Source organism: Prunus avium, chromosome 3, assembly GCF_965620075.1.
Source record: "Prunus avium chromosome 3, drPruAviu1.hap1.1, whole genome shotgun sequence".
NCBI classification, from domain to species: Eukaryota; Viridiplantae; Streptophyta; class Magnoliopsida; order Rosales; family Rosaceae; genus Prunus; species Prunus avium.
Window position 1 is genome coordinate 1,422,812 of NC_142286.1, and position 19,784 is coordinate 1,442,595.

At 36.4% G+C, this 19,784-nt stretch overlaps 3 protein-coding genes across 3 annotated transcripts; all 3 read right to left on the bottom strand.

Moving 5' to 3' along the window:
* Nucleotides 1–8,387: 8,387 nt before the first annotated feature.
* LOC110752352 (HSP20-like chaperones superfamily protein) lies at nucleotides 8,388–9,410 on the bottom strand. Its single transcript, XM_021952985.2, has 2 exons — nucleotides 9,143–9,410; nucleotides 8,388–8,819 (listed from the first exon to the last, which is right to left on the bottom strand). The coding sequence occupies exons 1-2, from the start codon at nucleotides 9,282–9,284 to the stop codon at nucleotides 8,530–8,532; spliced, it is 432 nt and encodes a 143-aa protein (XP_021808677.1). The 5' UTR covers nucleotides 9,285–9,410; the 3' UTR covers nucleotides 8,388–8,529.
* A 1,040-nt stretch (nucleotides 9,411–10,450) lies between these two features.
* PDLP7 (plasmodesmata-located protein 7) lies at nucleotides 10,451–12,086 on the bottom strand. The gene is made up of 3 exons (XM_021952986.2): nucleotides 11,222–12,086; nucleotides 10,963–11,076; nucleotides 10,451–10,771 (listed from the first exon to the last, which is right to left on the bottom strand). Exons 1-3 carry the CDS (start codon nucleotides 11,949–11,951, stop codon nucleotides 10,764–10,766), a joined length of 852 nt encoding a protein of 283 aa, XP_021808678.1. The 5' UTR covers nucleotides 11,952–12,086; the 3' UTR covers nucleotides 10,451–10,763.
* A 3,287-nt stretch (nucleotides 12,087–15,373) lies between these two features.
* On the bottom strand, nucleotides 15,374–16,846 carry LOC110752386 (nudix hydrolase 18, mitochondrial). The gene is made up of 5 exons (XM_021953024.2): nucleotides 16,681–16,846; nucleotides 16,258–16,372; nucleotides 16,087–16,170; nucleotides 15,842–15,970; nucleotides 15,374–15,741 (listed from the first exon to the last, which is right to left on the bottom strand). Exons 1-5 carry the CDS (start codon nucleotides 16,776–16,778, stop codon nucleotides 15,583–15,585), a joined length of 585 nt encoding a protein of 194 aa, XP_021808716.1. The 5' UTR covers nucleotides 16,779–16,846; the 3' UTR covers nucleotides 15,374–15,582.
* Nucleotides 16,847–19,784: the final 2,938 nt, after the last annotated feature.

A 19,784-nucleotide genomic window follows, 5' to 3' on the forward strand; every position in this document is an offset into this window, starting at 1 on the left:
ATAATAATAAAAATTAATTGTGTTTTGTTTTTAAATAAAACGGTGATTTATTGTAAATGGAATTTGGGTAATGAAATCTTATTGATTACAAAATCCTAATCAAATCTTCAATTATCATAAACTTTTATAATTAATGATTAGGTGTAATATATGCACACGAACAACCAAAAAAGGCCAAACCAAGATATGCCTTTTACCAAAAGCTGTAGTCGTTTGAGGACAATGAATTCATTCTTAAATTTACATCAGCTTTTCATATGTCTTTAAATATGTACTCTACTCGTCGTCCTTTAGCTTCAATCTTAGGCTCAAAGATTACTTGGTTGTAGTTTATACCCAATTGTATCAACGATAAATCCTCTCTTGTATTAACTTGTGATTGTCAAACAAAAGGAAAAAATAATAAAAATTTGTTTGAATGAAAGCTATCTTTTGGAGAAAATGATATGAATGTTAATAAGAAATGAGTCCGTATTATTCTTCATCAAAAAAAAAATGAGTCCGTATTATTTTGATTGATTGAAAGCTAGCTTCAATCTTTAAGGTGTGAATGTTACAAAGTCGTCTCTTCTATTTGCATGGCTAGTTTGGCCGGAACACCTAATAAAAATAGTAATTACAGGTAGGAAATTCATACCTTTTCTTCCAAGTTCTGAAAAATTTATAATAAATTATATTTTAAAAAAGGGTTAATTACATAAAACTACCCAACTTTTGGGAATTGTTTCAACTAGTACTCAACCTTGAAAATCTTGCACGTAGATATCCAACCTCAACATATTGACTATTAGTTCAATTAATGGATCCCCACCCCCTTCCCCCAAAACATTTCTAATTGGTTTTGGGGTGAAAACCTCAACTTCCTTCGAGAGTCCAACTCATATAAAAACTGAAGACTAAACTTTCTAATATGGGATTCATTTGGGTTATGTTTTGCTTTGATTTCTTCTTCTTTTAAAATAATAATAATAATAATCAAGTGAAGTGACAGAGACATTCATATAGTAAATATACTATGGTGTGCCAAACATTAATTGCTTGAAAGAACCCTACCATGAGATCTCTTCCCAGTCGCACAAGCACAATTTGGGCGCTGAGGGGGAGGTCACTGCCCCTTCTCCCCACTCCTCCTTCCTTCACATTTTGTGAGGTGTCTCAAGTCTCTCTCATAGCAAAGGCATATATGTCTTTTGTTAAATTTCATAAAGATAAACCAACAGCTCACTATTAACGACACCGATATTATCTCTAACTTAATCACCTACACAGTCAAGTAGGCAGGGGTGGCCGCACAAAGGGACAAATGGGGTCAGACGACCCCATGGAAGTCGAAAAAAAATCGCTATGGAGGTCTGAGGCGACCCCATGGATTGCTGGTTTGCGACCCTATGGCGTCCACCACATGTTCGACGAAATGCCGCAGAAGCCTTGCGCAGCACCTCCACACCGCAGCAGCACCTCCTTGTGTAAGTTACTCCCTTTGTTCTTGGCTACTTCTGCTTGAAGAGCTTCTGGTAGCTGCATCAGGTGGAAAACCAACCACTAGCGAAGAAGATGATATCTTGAATACGCAGTGTTTTGGCTTTGGACTACCTTTAGTGAAACTATGCGTTTAGTTTCACTAATGGCTGTTACTTTTTTTCATTTTTTTCATTTTTATTTATTTATATAACACACTCTTATTTATTTATCAAGGTTTGGTTTCAAGATGGACCGACTATTTTTGGTTTCAAGTGAAATAATAAAAACACTTTTAACCCATGTTCAAATGTAATGTAACATAAGACTATCCTTTTTAACTAAGAACAACTAAAAAACCCTATTAGGATACATTAAATAAATTGTATACCTCTTATTCTTGTTGTTAAATTAAAATCTCAATGTCATCCTGTTTTGTTACTATTTGGCAACACGATTTTTCCATAAACTATAGCTCTTCTCCCTAAGGGAATGTTAAAGGAAATTACCCATCTTGTATGTAAACTTTCATAGCTCAAATTTATATACAACCTCCAAATATGGTCAAAAAAATTTTGAAAATTTTACACTCTGACCCCATGAGTCGACAATCCTGGATCCGCCACTGCAAGTAGGTGTTGAGTTTTATCACAAAAGACATTCGTGCTATTAGTAGTGGAACCACTTATTATATGTTGTTTTTTATTAGTCAAGTTTCCAATGTTGGACTTTTATATTCTTCCATGCACTCCCTTATGTGGAACCACCAGACCCATGGAGCTAAGTCCACATCGAAGTCAATCAATCAAGCCTAACACGTGAACACCAAGTATTGAGTAAAGGGTAAAGGTAAACAAGCAAGCTCAACATGTGAACACCACACATTGGGTAAAGGGTAAGGATAAATACCCAGTCAATAAGTCCGCTATGATACCATGTTATATTTCAAATAATTGAATCATTGGGCCACTACTATATTGTCCTCAAGTTAACCAACTACATAGCCCAATATGTGTTGGGTCTTATCACAAAATGTCTCAATTCTATTAATAGTTGAACCACTAATTAAATGTTGTAATTTATTTAGTCAAGTTTCTGATGTAAGACTTTTATATTCTTCAACACCTTTTTGTCTAGTTCGAAGGTCTCTACTTCCTGAGAACTAGTTGTTTGTCAAGCTCTTACTCGATTCTTAGGCTTCAAGCCTCATTGCAGCTTAGTTACCCCATATTTCCACCAACCCAGCCCTCCCAATGTTCCCTCTTCCCCCACAAACTCCATAGCCCTAACTAGTGGTGGGCTCGATTTGGGTTGGTTTGGTTTTGGGTATTTTGGAAACCATAACCAAACCATAATTGATGAAAACTGACCATTTTGATTAACCGAACTTGGTAGGTTGGTTTGATTCAGTTTGGGTTTTTTTGGCTTTCTTAGAGAGAGAGAGAGAGAGAGAGAGAGAGAGAGAGAGAGAGGAGAAGAAGAAGAAAAGAGGGAGAGATAGAGAAGAAGAAGAAGAATGTGAGAGTCCGTTTTTCTTAAATGATGATTAAACAAAAATAATTGTTATATATATGTATTATATGTTTACAAAAATTTAAATTCCTTTTATTCACATAGTTCTTGTACGTTCCTTGTATTCAAATGGTTTTAATGATTTCCTTTAGATTTTCTTTTAATTTTAGTAGTGGTGAATTTGTTCATGCATATAGCTATCTAAATGGTGTGGAGTTTTTTTTTACGTGGGCTTTTATCCTACGGGATTGATAATAACTGGAGTTACTTTTTTTTTTGGTTGGAGGTATTAAAAAATTAGTGTTTAAGCAAGTGAGAAGTCGTTATAGAGTTGGTGTTGGCAAAAGCTTTACATGCAAACAAGCATGGGGTGGCAGTTTTTCCCTTGCTTTGAGTTTGATGTGTAAGTCAGTTGTGCTAAAACTTTTCTATTGAAATTGATTACTCGACAAGTGTCATTCCATTAGATGACTAATTCTTTTTTTAATATGAGCTGGTGGTGTTGAGGAATTAATAATTACTAAAACTTGGAGCAAAGGTTATCAGTTGCAGTGCATCTTCCACCAATTAGAACCCATTGGCATGCCGCCTTAGTATTTACTATAAGAGCAATTCCAGCAGCAAGGTTGGGGCGCGGGCTGGGGGGGCGCGGGGGCGGAGTTGGGCCAAAAAAGCGATTCCAGCAACAGAGGCTGGCCCGGGCAACAAGTGGACCCCAGCAAACTGGGCTGGCCCGAGTTTTGGATGATGTCAATGCGCTACAGTGCCGCCCATAGCCAGCAGCCATGTGGCGTCATCTGGGCTCTCCAATTAGATTTTTTTTCCTCCAATCCAACAGCAGCGAATTTTTGTGCAGTAAAATAATGAAAAAATACCCAAAAATTAATGAATTTTTTTTCTATAAATACCAACCAGTACTCTTCACTTTTAACACCAAATCCTCATACATTTTTGTCTCCTTCAACTATTATTCACTTTCTATTTAATATTTTTTTCACTTTCAAGTTTTATTTTTCCGAAATCTTATCCGAATTTTTTTTCCGATTATGAGATATGAATTTTATAATAAAGATTAACACGTATGAACCCAAAAATCTAATCCGAAAATATTATCCAAATTAATTGTTTAGATAAACAAATTTGTGAAGAAAAAAAAACAAAAAAATAAATAGTGTTTGCCCTTTGCCATGGCAACTGCTGGAAATACACATTGCTTTTTGCAAGGGCAGCCACTATTCACATGAATAGTAGCTGCCCTAGCCCCCCCCCTCTGGCAAGGGGCTAACTGCTGGAAGTGCTCTAAATAGGAGTCATTTTCTTTAATTTTGAAAACACAGGACATTGCATAGTAGTGCATGCAAAGAGAAGAGAAAAATAAAGAGAGAGAGAGAGAGAGAGAGAGAGAGAGAGAGAGAGAGAGAGAGAGAGAGAGAGAAAAGAAGAAAGAAAACAAGAGAAAGCAAGTGGTGATCAAATTCTCAGGAGGAGTTAGAGGTCGTAGCTTGTGTGTTTTCTTAACTTGGAGCTGGCTTGGGAAATGAGGTAGGGGTTTGTTGGGAGCCTTTACAGAAGATTGATCTAATTAAATTTTGTGAGCTTTATATTATGTGTGATATTATAATGGATGTTCTTGATATTGGATGATATTGGTTAATGTTGGCATGATTATATATATATATATTGGTGATGTTTTAAATGGTTACATTGTTGTGAGATACATATGGGATATGTGAAAGGCATAATTATATCATGTCATGAAAATTGGTTGGAGTTGTTGGATTGAGAAAATAATGGAAAAGAGGGTAATGGAAATAGTCTTTTGTATTGTTGAGTCTAACTCTTGGCAGGTACCAGGTCTCAGGAATCCCACAATGCACATGATTTTTATTAGGTGATTCGAGACTGACGACTTGGGGTTAGATAAGATGACTAACAAAAGGGGGAATTATGGGATGATTGAGATGGATGTTAGTTCATATAAATGGGCATTCGGGATCAAGTGATATAAGCATGGTATGGGACGTGCAGGTCTGCTTGTCCAGTTATATGAATTAACATGAGTAGATGAAGAGCATTCATGCATTATTATTATTAATGTGATATTTGGTAGTGTGATTGTATATCACTTAATTTAGTTATATCAATCTACTGTGGTACGGTCTCATGTTCCTACTGAGCGGTGGTTGCTCACCCCTCACCCTATTTAATTTTTCAGATGAATTAGTGAGCAAGACAAAGACTAAACCAGTTGAGGCTGAATTAGAGGAGAGTGATAGAGTTTTATTTATTAATTGTAAAGTTGTAAGATTTTGGAGCTATTTTTATAAGAAAATTTTATTTTAAACTCATGTTTCAGCTTTCTTTGTATTTCGCTTCTTTTTATTTTATTTTACTTTTTATTTTCTCACACACCGGACGCAGGGTTTCCACCAACCCCCGAGTCCAGGGCGTGACAAAGAAGAGAAAAAGAAGAGAGAAGAATAAGAGAAAAAGAAAAGAGAAGAATAAGAGAAAAAGAAAAGAGAAGAATAAGAAGGAAAAAAAAAAAAAGAGGGAGACGGGGATAGGGAGTGAAGACAAACGTAAGAAGAAAGAGAAAAAAAATAAAGAGAGAGGGACTGAGGGAGACAAGACAGACGGAGAAATGGAGAGAGAAGAAAAAGAAAAAGAAAATAAAAAAAAGAGAGAAGACAAGATGCATGTGTGTATTGGGGGGTAAAAAAAATAGAAATTTAGTGAAATACCCATTCCTAGACATAAAACTATAAATATACCCTATACCATTCAATATATATAAACACACCCAAAAAAAACCCAAAATTGACAGCTGTTACCTTTTTTAATTTAATTAGATAAATGAAATACCTTTATTACCCATTTAGTATTAAATTTGTTTTTTTGAAAAAATTTGGGCACTCTCTCTCTCGTCTCTCTCCTTTCGCTCTCGTCTCTCTCCAGCGATCTTGGTGCTCCGGCCACAGCCAGCCGTGAGACCAGTCAGAAAAGGACCGGCCAGGGCCGACGATCAAGTCTGGGCTAAAGCCCAGCCACATCAGCCACTCACGACTCCATTACGAGCTCAGAAAGGTCTGTGGATTTTGAGTTTTCCGACGTCGTTTCCGGCGACTCCGGCGATTGTTTCCGTCAATCAAGGTATGAAACTTCATGTACTTTTCGTGCTATAGCTGTTTATGTATGTGGTTAGGATAGATATTGGAGTTTTGGAAATTAATCAATATACCCTAGATTTTGGTGTTTATGTATGTGCGATTGTAGATCCAATTCTTCTTGATTTTATCTGTTTATTTTTGTTATTGCTGATTTGGAGGTAAGCTATTGGATTTTCTGATTTCGTTCTAATTTGTACTTAGATATTCATTTGAGTTTTAAATTGTAATTTTAATTTCTTTTTGTTTATAATTTGGATTGATTTCAGATTCTGTTTGGTTGTGGATTTGCTGTTTGAGCTGTGGTTAGAAATTTGTGATATTCGATTTGGTTTTCATATTAATTGAGGTATGCTTTTTCAGTTGAATTTGATTATATTCGTGTTTTTTCTGTTTTTCACTGTAAAGTTCCAGTATAGGGTAATAACACTGCTTGTTTGCTATGAAATCCTATTTCTAATGCATGTCAACCACTGTAAAGTTCCATTATAGGGTAATAACACTGCTTGTTTGCTATGAAATCCTATTTCTAATGCATGTCTACCACTGTAAAGTTCCATTATAGGGTAATAACACTGCTTGTTTGCTATGAAATCCTATTTCTAATGCATGTCTACCACTGTAAAGTTCCAGTATAGGGTAATAACACTGTTTATTTGCTATGAAATCGTATTTGTAATGCACGTCTACCACTATTAAGTTCCAGTCTAGGGTAATAACACTGCTTGTTTGCTATGAAATCGTATTTGTAATGCACGTCTACCACTGTAAAGTTCCAGTCTAGGGTAATAACACTGCTTGTTTGCTATGAAATCGTATTTGTAATGCACGTCTACCACTGTAAAGTTCCAGTATAGGGTAATAACACTGCTTGTTTGCTATGAAATCCTATTTTTAATGCATGTCTACTAGTGTTATTACCACATACTGGAACTATACAGTGGTAGACATGCATTACAAATAGGATTTCAGAGGAAACAATCAGTATTAATACCCTATACTGGAACTTTACAGTGGTAGACATTCATCAGAAATAGGATTTCAGAGGAAACAATCAGTATTATTACCCTATATTGGAACTTTACAGCCATGAATCAGAAATTTCAGTAAACTAGCGACTAAAATAATGATAGTAAGCAGTTAGTGCAATAGTGAAATCCAATATAGTTTCAAGATTTTGTCCTTGATTCGAATCTAAAATACTGTTATTACCCTAGCCTGGAACTCTATAGCAATTAATGAAAATTTCAGTATAGGTTTGGTTTGTAAATGTCTTACCTTTGAATCGTTTTCTTGTTGAAATTGTTCTCTGAAATTTTGTCTTGGTTTTGTAGGTGAGGTCAGTGTGTGGTGTTTGTTTTTGAAAGTAGATCAAGCTTGGTTGTGGTTATGGAGTTTCGGTTTCGAGAGATAAAGAAGATGCTTTGATGAAGACGGTGACTGAAGGGACGTTTGGCAGAGATGGTTAATTGAAGTCGCTAGAAGTTACGGTTTTGTTTTCTATTTTTTTGAACGAAATTACTGTTTTCAAGATGGTGAAATCTTTGGGCTTTTTTATAAGTTTGGGCTGGGGTTGTTTTGGGTGCTTTTTGAGTTTTTTTTCTGTTAGGCTTGATAGTGGCAGTGCTTGTAATTTATTGGAACTTCAACACTAATTTGTTATTTAATAAATGGGTTTTGGGTGTGTTTATAAAGTGTTTTCCATATGGGGTTTTTTTATAATTTCAGCACCCATTTTGGGTATATTAGTGAAGCTCCCTAAAAAAAAATCAATTAGGCATGTGTATTGGGGGCAAACAAATGACCCAAAAAAAAATGAATGAAAACCAAACCAACGCAAATCATCGGTTTAGTTTAGGCTATTTTACCAGATTATCGGTCTGAATGCCCAACCCTAGTCCTAACCTTGCTCCTTCCTCATCCCACCCACTAGATCTCCACTTCCACAAATCTATATTCTCAATCTATAACTCAGGTTCTCCCTCTCCAATGGATTGTAACGTTGAATCCTAAACAGATCAATAAAGCTCAGAAGATGCGAGAGTCACATCTTGGGTGCTTGCACCACCTCATTCCAATTTCTTGGTGTTCATTCAATTGGCTTTGGGTTGTATGGTTGTTATCTGATTGGCTTTGGGTTGTGTCCCATGATCTTCTGCATTCTTCACCCATTATGCCTTGATTTTCTGTGTGACCTTTTGGAGTGTGTAATTTTCTTTACCCTAGTGCATTATGACGACACTAAGGAAGTATACGAATATGCACGCATATATAATCGTACTTATTGTTACAGTTTGTATAGCACAATACATGACACATGATCAAGCACATGATCAAGCATTTGATGCTTCTGGTTTGATTCTCGTGAACAGCTAGGTGGTGGTGGTGGTGCTTAGAGCTTGCTGGTGATGTTGATGTTTCGCACTTTAGATGGCTTGGGGGTTGTATCTTTAGGGACAACAATGGTGAGAACTCCATTCTCCACTTGAGCTTTTATCTGATCCACCTTCACATTTTCCGGCAATTCAATTTCCCGAGAAAAGTCTCCTTTCCCCGTCCCTCTCTCTACCACGTGCCAAACTGTGTCTTTTGCATGGTGAGCCTCCTCTTTCCCGCCTTCCCCTTTTATCTGCAGAATGTTCCCTTCATCTATCTGCACTTTTATGTCCTCCTTTCTAAAACCTATGCATACATATATATATTTTCATCAAATCGCCCAATCTCAATATATAAAAAAACAGTGCCCAATTTACTTACCCTAGTCACAAAAAATTGTTCAGTTCTAAAAACCCAATTAAGATTACAATCTAAGGGAGCGAAAAATAATAAATACAAAAATTTTGAGGCAGAGGAGCTAAACTCATAAAACCCACTAATATTTCACTTTGAAAAAATGAACTGCAAGAAGGAAAACAGAGCAAAATTTATTAAACCAGAAAAAAATAGAAGGGTAAATCCCAGTTGGGATTGACTCGTCTGGGAAAAGAAGTGGTATGTATGTATACCTGGAACATTGATTTTGAATATGTGGGCATTAGGAGATTCAAGCCAGTCCATGAGGGCCGTTGATCCTGACCATTCTCGGAAAATCGGAGGGCTCCAGAGGAAGCGCCTCAATGGGTACCCAAAAATGTTCTCAGCTGTCATTGTTTGTTTGTTTATTTGGTCTGTCTCAGAAGCTTCCGTGTATTCTGGTTTGGTGTTTGCCGTGAGCAATGGAGAAAATAAAAATGGCGTGGATGACGGGTTACTATTATTGGACTCATCTGACAGAACCCAGAAGCTTCTATTGAAAACTTCTTATCCCTTCTTCAATTTCCATGGTAGGTATCATCTTCTACGACATTCCAGCAACATCTCTGTCGCATTTGGGCTTTTCATGGGTCTGAAAACCATGGGCCATTCTGTGATCTATTTTGCTGGTTTGGGTCTTTGGCCAACTTTCTCAAAAATAAAAAAGAGTAGGGTAGAATTCTTGAGAAATTTGCTATGGACATTAGATATGTGAATCCAAACATTAATAATTTTTACATCTCTTGCCAATCGACTCAAAAAGTTTGAAGGATGATGACCAATTTCCATGCTGTTGATGCATTGCCGGGAGCTTCTATAATGAGGATGCTATTTGAGGAGTTTATTTGAGGAGGCCCATCTCACCATCAAAAGGGGTGTGGACCCCCCAATGCACCCCCCCATGTGCTTTGTTTTTTGTTGTTGATGGTGAGATTTCACCTCCTCAAATAACCTCCTTACTCAACCTCCTCATTCTAGCCTTTCCGTGCATTGCCAATTTCTTGATGGGCTTTCATTTGCCATAATCTTGACCTTGGTGTGCACAAGTTTGAAGAGTAGCAATTGTTATTGGATGCTACATTCATTATATCCCCATATTCTTCTTCTGAGTATGATGTTCACTTTGACCCGATGGTGAAATGAAATTTCATAATGAACGGGTAGTTTTCATGTTGTCAACGGGTCCATAACTTAGAGGCTCGGTGATAAGAGAGCACGAGATAAGTTATAAATTTATACATCCTACGTTAAAATCTACATATATGGGTGCGCAAATTTTTTATTATTAGACTTAACAAATAGTTTTGATTTGATTCCTTGTATTTTATCTTTACCTTAATGAGGGAGTGAGTGATAAATAAAATTTCTTTTTCCTTGGATAGCAATGTTTAAATTATAGCAAAGCTTCATCATGAAGAGACCATACAAAATGAATTATATGGTGACAGTTTATAAAGCCCGAAACAATCATATATTTAAGAAATCACAAAAAGAAAAAGAAAGAAAAAGATCATCTGTGCTTTTACAAAAAGAATATGCCAATTATTTTCATACTAGACAACACACTTTTGTTAAGTGGAGGGGAGATTGGAATCTTGAGCCTCCTTTTGTCGCCCACCCTCCTTTCAACTTTGTTTTGTGTAAGTGCCCCATCGTACATATTTCCATCTTTTCCATCTTTTCTATGAACTCTACTTTCCGAGAGAAAACATGATCTTAAATCAAAGAAAATAGCATAAAGATTAAAGAGGGAGAGGAAAGTAGACACAATGAAGAAAAAAGAGAACCAAAAGCAAATCACTTCGGAAGCCAATAACTTTGCAAGCTCATTATTTATTTACCTGCACATAAAAAAGTAACACCCAAAAACATTATGTTAACATATCCCTGAATATACTGTATCTATCTGCTTTCTGGTCCTAAAGCCAATGAAAATTAATAATAAAATATGAACCAGAAAATAATAATTTTTAAAAAAAAAAAATATGAAATTAAGTTTAAAGAAAGGTAATCAAATGAAGATTTTACGTACCATTTCCTCCGAACACCTTTCTAACGAAAGTAAGAAAAATGATGAGCAGAGCAACTCCAGCCAATAGTCCAATAATAACAGCAAATGTCTTCTCACTATCATTGGTAGATTTATCTGCCATTCATATTGTTGAAAAACAAAAACAAAAAAAAGTTATTACATCTACAAACACAATAAGTTTCGTCAATCAATAATGCTAGAGTCATCAAATTTGTTAGTTAAATAATACGATCCTAAAAGCAAATTAAGTGTAACTTACCATGATGGCCCTTGGAGTAAGAATTAGATCCACCAGTTGAGTACCTAGCATAACACTTGGCCAAGAACATATCACCATAAACAGCTCCACCACACTCACTTTTAACCCGTCCGATTGCCTCCGACACGCAATCCTGACACTCCGATAAGCTTAAATCACCAACGCATTGCGCCAAACCCTGAACTTCCCCGGACCCACCAACCCTATATGGCCCACTGGACCCAACCAAGGCTGCCAACACTGAATCTCTACGGCCCATTCCATCGGCATCATACCCAATCGACGGCCCACATTTCTTCAACACCACAGTCTTGTCCTCCACGCCCAAAAAACTAGTGTTGTCATACTTGATGTAGCATCCTTGTAGCTGAAGAGCGCCACCGGAGTTGTAGGAGCAGAGGTGCCCTACTTGGCTCACGGCACGAGCAACACACGTGGCGCAGTCGGGCATGGCCAGGTCACCGCGGCATTGGTAGAGTCCGTAGATGACGTCTTGAGGGCTTGAGCCCATGATGGTGTAGTTGTTGTAGGAGGAGTAGGTGGCCGAGTTGACCAGGGAGGTGAGGAGTGAGTTGAGATTCGACTCGTAGGGAGAGTCGGGTGCATACTTTTGCTGTGTGCAGCCTCCAAACACAAAGGAGTCTGTGGAGGAGGAACTTGTAGGACTGTAGAGACATGAAAGAGAAACAAGGACTGTAAAGAAGGAGAGAAGAGTTGTTGTTCCCACCATTTTTTGGGATGAGAGAGAGAGGTAATGAGAACGTTGGCAAATCTGTACTAGTCTCTAGCTAGGAACATTAAGGTTGGAGCCTAAACCCCTTAATAAGAGACTAATAATTTGCTGCTTTTTTTTGGGGGCAATTTTCTAAGAAACAAAAAACTAATAGCATATACTATACAAAGTTGTACCTTTCTTTATTACAAAAAAAATGTTACACCTTTATCTTTTCAGAATGTGGACTGTTTTTACGACATGTCAAACATAATATCCATATTCATTCCAGCTACAGTAATATTAGATCGATAATGTATATTATCAAACTAAGACATTTATTAAATACGTGCGGTTTGCAAATAATTACATGTATTTAGCGTTCACTTGAAAGTCTTTGCAATAGCAGAGGTCAAATATCTTCCGCTTATGATTATTTGGCTTGACCCCAAAAGAAATATCCATGCTCATTTGATATGTTTGCAAATAATTAAAGACTAGCATCAGATATTGAAAAATGCAGTAGGTCACTGTTACAGTGTTGTGTAATGTGTCACAACAGAGATCATGGTGTAAAACTTGAGAAAGCGTTTAGATGAGTGTAGCATTATTGTAAATATTTATTCTCACCTTGTCACTTTTGGTATATTCAGTTTAATATAAGACCTCAAGACACAAAAGGGATGACGCTTCTTTTCATTTTCTAGAATTTCTAGATGGTCCATGAATCATAGGTGACCTTTACCATGAATTATACATGGACCTTTTTCGAGTGAAGACACAAACACAACGGTGCCCATCGCACCATAATTGTGCTCTATCATCATCTAACTTTATAGGACAGCTTACTTCAGGAGAAAGAAACGCCTCTACACCAGTTTGAGTTCAATTTTTCAGCAAACTTAGCAAAAAATAGCACTACATGCTCTTCAGCTATAAGGTGAAAGTTTTGTTGCCAATGGGGTCTAGCCTAATGAAAAAGAGCATTGACATGAAGACTAATGATCTTAGGTTCGAACCCTATGACACCTTAGTAATGTGTGTGTGTGAGAAACCCTTCTCCTCCTCGTAGTTTAGACTATCACTTGTATTTATTTTAAAAAAATGTGGAAGTTTTGTTTCTAAGCATGAAAGGGAAAAAATGACAGATGTGGGAGTTGATTTGCACAGGTTAAATTAACGTCCATGTGTGTAATTTTCCTGTTGAGTGCAAAATATATCTTCCCTCAGGCTCAAGGGTTAGGTTTAGGTTATGTACTTTTCATGGAAGTTAGAACACCATGTGAATTTGAAGCAATTCTATGTGGGCCTTGACTCACGAGATGTTGTTAGGTCCCCCACTAAAGAACACTAAAATAAATAGAAACGTGTTAAGATTAGGCCTGTAAAATGGGTTGGGTCGGTCATGAGACTAGACCTTCAAAAAGTCCAAGATTAAGCAAACTTATCAATAGAAACCTAGCCCCTTAAATCTTTAATAATTGTTGAAGTCATACACTAAATTCATTGAAGATTAATTCAAGGCCCATGCGAAACATCAAAGGACTTTCATGGCTGTTCAAAGTGTCTGTCTGCAGTACCCTAAATAAACTTCTGGTTCTGATCACTACTCTACGACTACACATAAAGAATGGGGCAGTCAGAATTTAATGCATACAGTTTGTAGCTCCCACTCCACAACAAACACTTGTGGTATCGATCGGCCTCTTTCTCTGCCATCGTATATTGTTTGCTTCGTTTGTCACGTCTCTCTCTCGCTCTCTCTCTCTCTCTCTCTCTCTCTCTCTCTGAGAAAGTATGTATAGATGAAGTAGTGGGGGTGCAAGCTGTGTATGTTAATTAATTAATTTTGTTTCCTTTCAGAAGTTCAGAACAAAGAATGAGAGCGGACGATAGGGTTTGTGTGTCCAATTCAGTAATGTATATGTCGTATTAAATTTATGGTATTTTGTCTTTGGTCTCTTCATCCCCACCACTCCACAGTTTACGCTTGTGGTTTAGAAATCGTCCAGACGGCCATTGTCATTTTCAGTTTTCTCTCTTAGATAAAAGGTCGTCTATAATTAAGAACAATTGATGGCCATATGCTGCATCAATCATCAGTACCTGTGGTGATTGGTGAGCAGTTATTCCTAGTTGTTGTAAATTTTATTGGTGTTTTTAATCTTACTTACCCCATGTTCACCCCCACTAGTCTTCTTGTTGGGTTGGGGCTTGAGGCGATGAATGAGAAGGATGACTGGGTTTTCTATTTTGGGTGTTTCTAGAGACAAAGTGGGTGTCTCGAGTAAATTGGTTGGGCTTCTATTGGTGGGGTAACTTATTGCAGGTAATTTAGAACTCTATCTACCACCCTTTCAATGTGACTTTCAGTTGGGTGGATCTAGAGATACTTTCAAAATTGTAAAACCTAGGCCTTTTGAGCTTATCAGAAGGAGATCTCTAGCTGTTATGAAGCATGATTTTGCGTAACTTTGTGAATCGATTACCAAAATACGGATACTTGTGCTCGGTGAAATAAAACTGAACATGTGGAACTAGGTTTAGCCTAGGGGAAAAGAGCGTTAACTTTTAGCCTATTGGTTTCAAGTTCGAACTCCCATGACACATTAGTAGTGTGTATGAAAAAATGCCCCTCCTTTTCCCTAACTTTTGCACACCAAATAAAAATAAAATAAAATAAACTGAACAAGTGGGCTAATCCTGGCTTGCTTCAGCCATTAATTTCCATGGACTTCAAGCATTGACCAAACATGTCCACAATTCTCTTCCACTGAATTTATGTCAAGTTCTAGAAATGCTGCTGTGGTGTGTAAGACTTTACTTTCAACAATGCTAGGTTGTCATCAACTTGCTGAAGGAAGATTTGCATGAGAAGGCAGCTTGTCTAAAAGACGAAAAGATGGTTGGGCCACTCTCCCCATCCGACTAAGCTTTAGCCTTTACCTGGGCAGCTTGCCTTCTTTCCTTGCTTTGGTGCTAGCGTATATAAAGTAGTAGACTCCGGCTCCTTTTAGCTTTCCCGTCCGTCCGTCCTCCCTCCCCTACTATGAGCTCTGGATCGAGAGACCAAGGGCGCTATTCCTGACTAAGGGCCTAACTAGAGTGATTCCTCTGTTATTAGCCTTTGCTATTAGCTCTCTTCTTGGCTGGCTTTCTTTTCTGTGGATTGCTTAAAGAGCTTGTTTTCCTAAGAGGCAATAGGATGCCATAGCGGAGACAGAAGCAGAAGCGCCCAAAAATCGGTTTCGTCTTAATTCATTAAAGGCCAATTCAGCAGATTGTGTTGGTTGTATTACTGAGTAGTAAGTCAGAGTTGGAAGACGGCATATAATTTTATGAAGGCTCGTTTGGGACTACTTCTGCTTCTTTTTTTTTCTAGAAGCAGTTTTATTATAAGCACGTTTAAGATTCTTATTAAAAATACAAGTGCTTTCATATTTACCAAAAATGAAAATGGAACCTCTTATTATTAGAAACAACCTCGCCCAGATTTGGCCTCAACCGAGATGATTAATTGTAACAAAAGCTCTGGAACTGGGACTTCCAACAAAACAAGAACCAGTTCTTTTCAGGTGTCAATTTTTCTTGCTTGTCAAAAGCTCTGCCTAAATCCTTCTTGTCAAAAGTCCTTAAATACTTTTTTTTTCTACATACATGCCATCAGATTTTCCCTCCTAGCTTTAAGAACATGATCTAATTCTTGGTCTTGATTTTGTTGCTGAGATGTTAGACGATTTACTAATATATCCAAGGCTTCTTTCATCCACCAATGCTGGCAAACTTCTCTTGCTTCTTGAGCACTCATCTATCACAAAAGTAATTCCAAATAAAATCAGCAATTGCAATATAAAAAAAATTATGACCAAAGTACATATAAAAGTTAATGCACTGTTTTTGTCACATACCCAAATCCTTCGTCTGAGATTCTTCTCTGGCCAGAAATCTAACTGCTCCTGAACAAGTAAAGGGAACATGTAACCTTCATAGTAAGCATCATGGCTTTTGCTCTTGAAGCTCCATTTACCCAGTTCACCCTGCAAAAAAATTATTTAAAAAAATTAAAAATCTTTATAAAAAAAAGTTTTCACTAATGTAACAAGAACATCACAACATCTAATTAAATACAAGTAACAGAAAAGATGAGACTAACCCCAATGAGTCCTCTTACTCCTGCTTCCTCTAGCGTCTCTCGGGAGGCTGCCCCTTCCTTGGATTCATCTATTTCCCATCCTCCCTGTTATGAACAAATTGTATGATTTTAAATTGATTGAATTAATAATGCAAAAAAATACATCATTAATTGAAAAGAAGATTTGGGCACCTTTGGAAAGAGCTTTCCTTTGCCCTTTTGTGAAGTAATGACAAGAACTTCTAGTTCTGGTGCATCATGCTTTGAGGGAGTCTGCTTGGAAGTTTTATATCTGTATGGAATACATCTGCAAAAGGCCAAACTTGGTTCAACAACCAAAACAATCAAATCCTAAGACTCAATAAACCTCAAATTTCCTATGATTCATTCTCTCTCTCCATCAGATAGCATATACTTTTTGTTCCCTATAATCCATAATGAACACTCATTGCCACTCATCAATTACTGTTTTCTTTTCCAGCTAAAACCCACCTTCAGAAACCAGTAATGCAGTAATATATAACCCTTCATTCCAAAAGCAACCAACAAAAAGAAAATGAAAAACTCAAAACTCCCAACACAAAGTTGAGAGAGAGAGAGAGAGAGGAGACGAACCCTACAACTTGGCGACGACCTTTGCTGTATCGCTGCAAATGCCTGCCAGTGCGAGATACCAAAGCAACCATATTTTCTTGAGGTACCAAAGCAACCATGTTTTTGTTATTCAGATGGATTCTTGGAATGGAACCAAACTAAAACCCACCCATCTTTTATAAACAAAAAATCAAAAGTAACACAATATATATATATATAATAAAACATATATTTTATTTGGTTTTACATTAATGCTGACCACAAATATATATATAAAATAAAGGAGATGAATTATTTGATTGAGGATCCTGATTGACATGTGTTCTGTTATCCAAAAAAGGGACAGCTGAACCACCCAGTCTACCGCTTATAATTACTTTGCCTATATGTCAAGGATGCCTTTATCTAGTCAGCCTTAAACTTCTTGCGTTTCATATTGCAAGTGAAAAAGTGAGGCTAATATTATTTACCAAAGGCATCTCCATGATCATAGGATAAATATACCCCTAAAATAATGTAAAACATATCTCCAGTTATGGGCTAAAAAAATAGCCCTTTAGCTCTTCAACCAGGTCATTTGTAGCTCAGCTTCGGCCTAAGTCAAATTCTTTTGTGGGCCCAATGCATGTGCTTTTTAAGAAAATAAATTTTAACGCATGGGTAAGAGGACAAATCATCTCATGCAACTGCAGATCCAATAGCCAATATTAAAGATGTGCTGACGTCATTGATGACGTCAGCCAGCCGTTAGGTTTTTTTTAATAACCTTTTTAAATGTTTTAAAATTAGTTTTAAAATATATATATATAATTGGTTTCTGACCGTTGGAGGTCTGAACCATTGATTGAAAAGTTATTTATTTATGTAAAACCTTTTTAAATGTTTTTAATTCATTTTGTTTTAAAAAAATGTATAAATTAAACAATATTGTCTCTAAATAGTAGTTTAATTAAATTAAACAATACATAATTGTGGAATATATGAGTGTTGTATCATAGTTTTTTTCAAAATAATAAAATATGAAGGGTCCTAAAATATAGCCCTGCATGGCTGGAGATGGAAAAATTTAGTCATGTACTATTCTTTAAAAAATTAATATTTTGGAGGGCTAAATTTATAGCACTGGACTACATTTAGCCCTATGACTAGAGATGGCCTAAGTTCATTTATCCTATCTTAAAATTTCATTCTCAAATCTATTAAATGGTTGGATTTCAGTAATGTTGAAGTATAAGTCTCATAGAGTTTTGTTCTTTTGATCACCAATTGTTTAATCCAAATTCAATATTTGACATTCAAATTCGATTCAAGTGACAATAAAGTGTTTTGCATGAGATTAGATATGAGAATTTCAGCCACATGAAGTTTAAACCGCAAATCAAACGAGACCATATAATTTTGTTTTTTTTATTTTTTAATAATAATTAATTGTTAAATAAAAAATTCAATAATTGACATTCAAATTCGATTCAAATGACAACAAAGTGTTTTGCATTTAGAACTAATTCCCCTCTTTGAATTTTAATCTAGTGGTTGATAATGGTGGACTTTTACAATCAAACACTAACCAAGAGATCCAAATTGAAGTCTTTATATATTCACATATGTTGTCTTTGTCCTACAACCCGTCGGTTTAAGTTCGTAAACTCATTGGATTCGAATCAAATTGACCTCAATCCAAATCTGAATCCATTTTCTTTTTGTTAGAATCTTAAATTTTGTTGAAGATTATTAACGGTTGACTTCTGCCGATTGGATTGCGGTCGTACGTGGTGCTGAGTTTCTTGAGTAGTTTTTTTCTTCCTCTCTTATGATAAAAAAAGATAAAGAAAGTGACCAAATTAAGTACAAACAAAACACACACCAATCAAGAGCTAAACGTAAGTTAAGTGAAATTGTGAAAAAGTGATAATATTTGATAGCGAAATGGGGAAAAAAGTTAGGCTGTGAGTGAGTCAGGGACACGTAGTCGACTGCATGCGATGCCACGCCATTTACAAGATAACAATAATTAACCAATGAAATGAAATGAAATAAATGGTCCCTTCCTTCCTCCCAGTGGCCACTGGCCAGTACCATCGTCTCTCTCTCTCTCTCCTTCCAATTAAATAATTTATTCATCACTATGTTCGTTTGAAGTGAGGAAAAGTGGATCGTGAATCGACGTGATAAGATTCTAGCTTTTCATATTTAATTTCTAGTTTTTAGTTAATGTATGTAATACTGTTCATCCCTTCTTTCCTTTCAAATATTATTTCGTTTTGTCCTAACTTTTTTTATCAACAAAATAAAACTACAAAACAGATTCCTTACATGGTTGTGAATAAGACTGGCTAAGGAATCTGTTATCATATTTGTCTCTCGAAAAATATATTATAATCTATTAACTTCAAGATTCTAAGAAATTTTGAGCGGAAGAACTCTTGTTAAAGTTTAATTTGATATCGACAACGGGCTCAATGAAAAATGGCTTTGACTTGCAAACTTGAGATCTCATGTTCGAATCTCCACGGCTTCATATAGTTATTGTGTAGTGTGAGAAATTTCCCTCCTCTTTATCGCTTGTACTAAAAAAAAAAAGTTTAATTTGGTACCATATTAGATAATCACTAGAGCTGAAGAGAAGAATAACCGAACCATTTTTGACAAATGATAGGGACCTAATTTTAAATAGTAGCTCTGCATGTCGACAAGTTTGTTTGCTTTTGTTCTTGTTCTTAATCATAAAGGCTTTTGGTACAAGTTGTAAATTGTAATTGCCCTTTCTTTGGCTTTTTCTTTCACAATCTCTTCCTTTTGCATTTCTCTTTTTCTTTTTTCTTTTTTCCTAGAGAGAGAGAGAGAGAGAAGGACTTGTAACAGTATGTGAACCCCTAAGTCCCCATTAGAAGAAATCTTATCCAAGAGAACCTGTCCGGATGCTTTTTAAAGCATTAAAAACCGACCTCTAGCCAAAAAAAACGACCTTCAAATTGAAAAATACCACAAAAATGCTTTTGTCTTCTCCATTGACAATGGCCAAACTCACGCCTCTCCTAGTGTAAAAAGCACCCTCGTCACGCACGCCCACTATATCAAGACAATTACAATTCGTTATTGTTTTTATTTATTTATTATGTGTTTAC

What these genes read in the sequence shown, in the direction of transcription:
- LOC110752352 (XM_021952985.2), bottom strand. Translation starts at nt 9,284, where the DNA reads ATGACAGCTGAGAACATTTTTGGGTACCCATTGAGGCGCTTCCTCTGG. An exon ending in ATTCAAAATCAATGTTCCAG is followed by an intron (nt 8,820 to 9,142) that starts GTATACATACAT and finishes ATGTATGCATAG; the next exon opens with GTTTTAGAAAGGAGGACATA.
- LOC110752386 (XM_021953024.2), bottom strand. Translation starts at nt 16,778, where the DNA reads ATGGTTGCTTTGGTACCTCAAGAAAATATGGTTGCTTTGGTATCTCGC. An exon ending in AAGGAAAGCTCTTTCCAAAG is followed by an intron (nt 16,171 to 16,257) that starts GTGCCCAAATCT and finishes TGTTCATAACAG; the next exon opens with GGAGGATGGGAAATAGATGA. An exon ending in ATCTCAGACGAAGGATTTGG is followed by an intron (nt 15,742 to 15,841) that starts GTATGTGACAAA and finishes CTTTTGTGATAG; the next exon opens with ATGAGTGCTCAAGAAGCAAG.
- PDLP7 (XM_021952986.2), bottom strand. Translation starts at nt 11,951, where the DNA reads ATGGTGGGAACAACAACTCTTCTCTCCTTCTTTACAGTCCTTGTTTCT. An exon ending in TTACTCCAAGGGCCATCATG is followed by an intron (nt 11,077 to 11,221) that starts GTAAGTTACACT and finishes TATGAATGGCAG; the next exon opens with ATAAATCTACCAATGATAGT.